Raw genomic sequence first — 6,762 nt, forward strand, 5'->3', positions numbered from 1 at the left:
TTGGAAATTATGTGCATCTGGAGTGTTGCCTGTCAACAATGTATGAAGGGGCTCAGGAGGATCATTCATTTGGGGCAGTTGAACCTTGCCACTGTTGCAGTATATCCCTGGAGTTTCTACTTTCCATCTCATTGCAAGGCAGTAGCTGCAAGAAGTCGGCATTGAGCCAATTGCAACTAATGGATCAGAACCATAATCCAAGGCTGGATTGTAGAAAAATCAGAGTCTTCTTTTTCCCTCCAGGGCCGGTTCCTGGTTGCAGCCATTGCTGCTCTGTTTGCAACTTGCTTTGCAGGAGTTTCATTTTCTCTGGATGCAGCCATTGCTGCTCTGTTTGTTTCTCATCTTGCAAGTTGCTGCTCTAGAGTCTCAGCTGCTCTGGCTGCAGCTTTTGCAAGGTGATTTTTGGCAAATTTGCTTCTTGTAGATTGCCTTACAGGGAATGCCTCTCACAACACCCTAATCAGTCCCTGAGAAGGCCCAGTACAGTTTTATCCCTGGACCTTCCTTAAGCCCTTACTCTGCCTGTGGGTGCTCCCGGGTCCTGTTAACCAGTCCCAACAGCAGCCCTTAGGGGAATACTTCTAAACGCGGAGCCTTCTCCAGCTGTACCGGTTGACTTTGGGCAGAAGCTTTGAGTTTTGCTAAAGAATGTTTTGCACAGGCAAATTTATTCTGCCTCCTGGGGCTGACCTGTCACAGGGGTTTATGAAGAATAGAAAAAATAAATAAAATAAAAAAATAAAAAGAATCAGCAATTATTTTTTGAGCCAAATAAAAAAAATAGCACCCAGGTGCATGCCCCTGGGTCCCCTTAGTATGCATGAAAAGTTTCAGGTCTCTAGGTACCATGGTCGTGGAGCTATGGCGCTGACACACACACAGGCCCTTTTATTAATATAGATTCAAGAATTGTTCCTCCAAATTAAGGGCCTGTACCCATTACACTTTTACATGAATGTAATTGGTCTTTATGCCATTGGAAGGAAGGAGTAAACAGATAGAAAATATATATGGGGTAACTCTGCCCAATCTGGTGTAGATTCAATTTGGAAAGAATCAAAGATAAGACTACCCTCGTGTAAATTATGTTGATGTAGGTGTTGTGTATCTGCAAATTATAGTGAGGTAGCCATGTGTTCCACACAAACAGACTATTACCAGGTCCCCCAATACCTAGTGGTGAGATGCAGTTCTAGAGGCACATAGGAGACTACTTTAGGATAAGCTGCTTTTTGCACACTTGAGATCCTAAGAAAATTTGCTTCAGCATACAAAAATTATATTTAAAAAAAAAAATCACGCCTGTATATATGTACCATGTACCCAGGCCCTAAGATGCATGTGAGAGAATTTAGAAAAAAACCTAACATTTGTAACATTCTAAAACATTGAAAAAGTCTAGCATTTTTGACGATAGAAAATACTATTTTTCCACTAGAATGATTTATCGCTATTTTCATCATATAACGAGAATTAAAAGCTATGGGTAGCAACTTCAAGCACAAATAAAAGCAAATGAAATTGGAACTATATTCTAGTTTGCAAGCCAATGACTTAACATTTTCTAACCCACTGAACTTTTCTGCTCTGCTATTATAGTATATCAAATATCAAACATTTTAGTGTTTAACTTTCTAATAAAGTTGTAGTACGCCCTTTGCTTACAGCTTTTTAGTAATTAATGCAATTTTATATTGCCATTTTTGTAACACACATACCTAATCATTAGATAGGACTTAGTTCATCGTTTTTTCTGGCAGGTACAATTTACACCCATTGTTCAAATGTTGAGATACACTGGCAACTTGAACCAATGTAGGTAATTCACTGACCCCACAATTAGGCTTCCAAAGTGAAAGTACAAAATTGCACAGACAAAAATGAAAATATGGTGCTATAATCCTTGAAGATGAGAATAATCACATACCTGAGTCTCCAATTGAGGCCCATGTTTTTCTCCAGGCACCCCAGTGTATGTCAGATGTTATGCCACTGGTATTTTTCAACAGACTGGTCAGAAGACAAGTAGAAAAATGCACAACTGGATTTTTGTAACTCAGAAATAACATTTTTCCATGTAATGAGAATAAGAACTTAAATGGAGTTTCTTTTGGGTTAAGAATGAGCATAAGACAATTTGGCTGTTTCATAGATGGTAGGGTCGGAAGGCACCTGAGCAGATCATCAAGTCTGAGCCCCTGCCATGGGCAAGAAAAAATGCTGGGGTCAAATGACCCCAGCTAGGTGTCTATCTAGCCTCCTTTTGAAGACCCCCGGGATAGGAGAGAGCACCACTTCCCTTGGAAGTTGGTTCCAGATCCTACCTGCCCTGACTGTGGAGTAGTGCCTCCTGATATCTAGCCTGAATCTACTCTCCATCAACTTATGGCCATTATTCCTCGTTACTCCCAGTGGTGCTCGGGAGACTCTCCCATTGCCTGCTGGTCCCCCTTGGTCAGTTTGTAGATGGCCACCAGATCTCCTCTCAACCTTCTCTTGTGGAGGCTGAAAAGGTTCAGGTTCCGTAGCCTCCCCTCGTAGGGCCTGCCTTGCTGCCTCCCAATCATGCGAGTGGCCCTCCTCTGGACCCTCTCCATGCTGTCCACATCATTCCTGAAGTGCGGCACCCAAAACTGGATGCAGTACTCCAACTGCAGCCTGACCAAAGTTGCATAGAGGGGGAGGATCATCTCCTTGGACCTGCTTGAGATGCATCTGTGGATGCATGACAAGGTGTGGTTGGCCTTTCCAGCCACGTCCCCACACTGCCAGCCTATGTTCATTTTGGCATCAATAATGACTCCAAGATCCTTTTCTGCCTCTGCGCTGATGAGAAGGGAGTTCCCCAGCCTGTAGGTATGCTGCTGGTTCTTCCTCCCCAGGTGCAGCACCTTGCACTTGTCAGTATTGAGTTTGCAGACATTAAAACTCTCCCCAAAAAAGTTGCTTTACTGGAAGGAGCAGGGCATTACATTGACCTGACTCTGCAGCATCTGTATAGATTGGGTGCTTCAGTGGGGCCTTTTGGTGCTTTTAGCTGAAGCTGATTCAATCAGCTATTAGATAAAAGCACCAAAAAAGCCCCATTAAAGTGCCTGATCTATACAGACATTGGGGGAGCTGGGTCCAACTAATGCACTGCCTCTGCTGGGTACATGCTAGGCTCGGTGTTGGAGTGCACCAAGTTTAAAGTAAAGTGCTGTTTGGGGGGGTGCGTTTAATGTCTGCAAAGCAGCATTTGACTAATATATTTTCTCTTTTCAGAAGCTTAAGAGCACCTAAAAACTGCGGCTTAAAATATATATATTTTTAACTATTTGAAATCTGTAGTATAAATTACTAAAACTGGTTATTCATTCATTCTTAAGTTTAAGGACAGTTTGATTACATTATTTCCTACTATATATTAAACGCTGATGGGACAGACATTTCAGTGATCTACAACCTTGCTCTTTTAGTTTCACTGTGTAAGAAGACATCTCCTAAAATTGTTCCAGATGTCACAGATAATCCTTTTTTCTGAAGTCTTTCAAGCATGTGCTGAATCATTGCAGTCTTTCCAATGCCAGAGTCTCCTGAAAGAAAAAAAAAAATAGACAGGGTATTTAAAAATTTCAGCTGAAATTTTCAAAAATACCCACAGCACAAACGTGTGTCAACAATTGTATATATAATCTGTACATTGTTCCTCCCACTGCACATGGAATCATGTTATGTCAGATCCCTGATTCAATTATCCCAATGTATACAAATTGAAATTTGATGATTAATGGAAACTGTTGGGAATGTAGGTGTAGCAAATAGATACTACCAGGAATATGGTAGAAAATATCAATGATGTTACTTGCAAAATATGACTTCTTCCACTATTGCTTCATTTACTTTTCCATTCCAGACTCTGATCTGGACTTAATACCTTAAAATAGGGGTGCCAGATCTGTACTGCGGGCCTCCCCGGGGCACAGGGCAGCAGTGTCAGGGACAGAGGGACTGGGAAGGATGATGGTAGGGATGGTGGCAGTAGGGCAAATGATGGTAGCCTAAGTGGCTTCAGGGAAAGCAGGACCGCGTCCACAGAGCCCTTGCTTGTCTTCCTGTTGACAACAGCCAAGTCCACTAGGACCCAGGGGCCTCAGATTCTGCAGCAGGTCACGACCCTCTAACCAGGCCCCACAACTTCTGGTAGCCTGTTGGTAGCCTAGTGGGCAGGATGAAGCAACTCCACAGGTTGGATCCAGCCCATGGGCCATGTATTTGACACCCTTGCCTTAAAAAAAAAAAATTACAAAAAGCTGACAAAAGCAGCACGTCATGAATACTGAGGACTGTGAAGTGCAAGGGGACATGTGTTCATGCCAATGTTCATGAAATGTGTTCACCCAACCTAAATCTATTATTGCTTTTACTCAACTAATAAATTAATAACTAAGAGCCAAAAACTACATAAAATATGAAACTTTAAAATTATTTTATTCATGACAAAAGAATTTGGGAAAAGATATCCCAGTTCTGTATATTTAGTACAAGTCAGTTTAGGGCTCATTTCTCCAGTTTTATTGGCAGTCAATTGCTCGTCCACTATTTTGCTAAATGCTTTATTAACAGCTTGCTGTGAGGTTGGTAAGGACAGCTAACCTACAATGAAAGCTACTTTATGGAAATAATTACACAAATACTAATGGAACATTCCGGGCACATCTACATGTGCTATGAATGCATCTGAATAAACTCTGGCACAGTTTGTGCTGGAGCTTATTGTTCCCAGGACCATAGCACATTGAGCTGGAGTGGTGCAGCCTTGGCTGGCAGAGGGTCTGGGGGGGGGGGGGGGGGGGGGGGGGGGGCGCGGGCGCCGGGGGGGGGGGGGGGGGGGGGGGGAAGGGGCGGGGTGTCAGCCTGCCAACCTGGAGCTGCTCTGACTCAGCAAAACATACTGCAAAGGGGCTGGCTGGGGCATGAAAAGCACACTGTTTATAAAAGTGTTTGAGGGCACATAACTACTCCACCGTAGGATAGTACTTGTGTCAAGCATAGGGTGACCACCAATCTCTAATTGGGTGGGACAGTCCCAAAATGGGATCATCAAGTCCCAGTCCCAGGCTGCATGACTCCAGGACAGCATTTGTCCCCAGTTTGCAACATCATGCAGTGATCTGGGTCTCCCTTTGCATTGGTCGAGCCTGCAAGGGGCTGCTGGGAGTGGGACACAAGGGGCACCATGTGCACCCACACACAAGCATGACCAGGAAAGAGCTGGGCAGCCTGGAGAGCAGCTCCCTGCAGGTAAGTCTATGGTGGGCAGAGGGAGTGTGGGAGGGCAGATCGAGGCCCCCACAGTGAGGGAGAGTAGGAGCTGGAGGCACTGTCCAGCCAGGGTAGTGCATGGGACTCTGGGTCTGGGGCGAGGAGCAGAACAGCCATGGGCCACTCATTCACAAGGAACAGGGGAGGGTGGCTTTCTGCCACTGCATGCACTCGCTGGAGGTATGGGGGGCCATGTGCCTCCCAGATTTGTGTGAAGCAAGGGTGGATACAGGCTGCCCTCTGCATGCCTGCACTGGCTGCGTGCCCCCTGCCCACCTGGCAGCCACTGTGGCAGTAGTGGCATGCAGCTCTGCTGTCCACTGCTGCCAGGCAGGCAGCAGGGTGGGGAGCCCCAAGCCTGAACCAGTCAGCCCGCCCCCACCCCGTTCGGCTCTGGTCTGGCCATGCCACTGGTGTGTGTGTGCGGGGGGAGGGCCACGTGTCTTGCCTTTCAATTTGGAAAATGTGGTCATCCTAGGTTGGGCAGTACTATCCTATGGTGGAGTTCATTAGTTTACTCCAGCCTAATAGTGTTGCACGTGTAGATGGTGATGCTTTACTATGTCACAACCCAGTGATTTTGGTGCCTCGGCACGATGGAATTTTCCCACCACTTGAGAGTCTCTTGCACAGCAAAGGTTTTTGTTGTAACAGAAAAACCCCAGTGCAAGAGAGTTCCTGCCATTTCGTATGCAAATTTGTGTCCCACTATTGGCTAGTTCTAAATTATTCCTACGTGGCGGTTAGTAATTGGCTTGCTGGCCGTTTAAAATTTCGTGCAACTTCCGCCCAAGTCGGAGAACTTTGAGCATGCTGTACAGTACTAAAGATATCTGACTTGCAGCTTAGCTGATCGATAGGCTGATCGCCTATCGATTCTTCTTCCCGTCGCTGAGCGCAATCCTCGACGTACCCTTTCCCTGCCGGCTTAATACGGATTCGCTGGCCTGAGCCTTACCAGCTGGAGCAACTCACATAGTTGTTTAAGCGATCGGACCACCTGCGTCGCGGCTACAAGTGGCGTAAGTAAAGTTTTTGCAACCACTAAACTTTGTCCGTCTCTCCATTCACCAGCCTGCCTAGTAAACGAATAGTTTCTAAATCACCTCGAGTCAGTTTCAGCCGGCCGAGACATGGCGACAAGGATGGGATTTAAGGGCACGGTGATGGAGATGAATCTAATTGGGTGCTGCCCCTGGCGCACCGGGACCCGCCGCGTAGAGAATGCAAACGATCTATGGGCGCATATCGCTTACCACCAGGCGGTAGAAGGGGATGAAAGAAATACTGATGGCTACTTCTCCATAAAGAAAGAAGAAGCAGTCATAAAAGAGTGGAGAACTAAGCTATCCCTTGGGGAGTTCGGGTGTATAATGGGGAGCGACCGGGTCTATTATCGACCCCCGGAGGAAACATCAACCATATCCCTAGCTGGGGTGAAGGTGCGGAAGGCAG

General features: G+C 45.8%; 1 protein-coding gene across 1 annotated transcript in view; it reads right to left on the reverse strand.

The window, feature by feature from the left end:
• The window catches only part of DNAH14 (dynein axonemal heavy chain 14), a gene marked incomplete at its 5' end in the record, with an annotated part of 183,029 nt that overhangs the window by 131,801 nt on the left and 44,466 nt on the right, over positions 1 to 6,762 (reverse strand). The window contains one exon of the mRNA XM_025216414.1: positions 3,449 to 3,578. Within this exon, the coding sequence (XP_025072199.1) occupies positions 3,449 to 3,578 (130 nt within the window). The remainder of the gene's footprint in view (positions 1 to 3,448; positions 3,579 to 6,762) is intronic.

The sequence above is a fragment of the Alligator sinensis genome, unplaced genomic scaffold (genome assembly GCF_000455745.1).
Source record: "Alligator sinensis unplaced genomic scaffold, ASM45574v1 scaffold138_1, whole genome shotgun sequence".
Lineage (NCBI taxonomy): Eukaryota > Metazoa > Chordata > Crocodylia > Alligatoridae > Alligator > Alligator sinensis.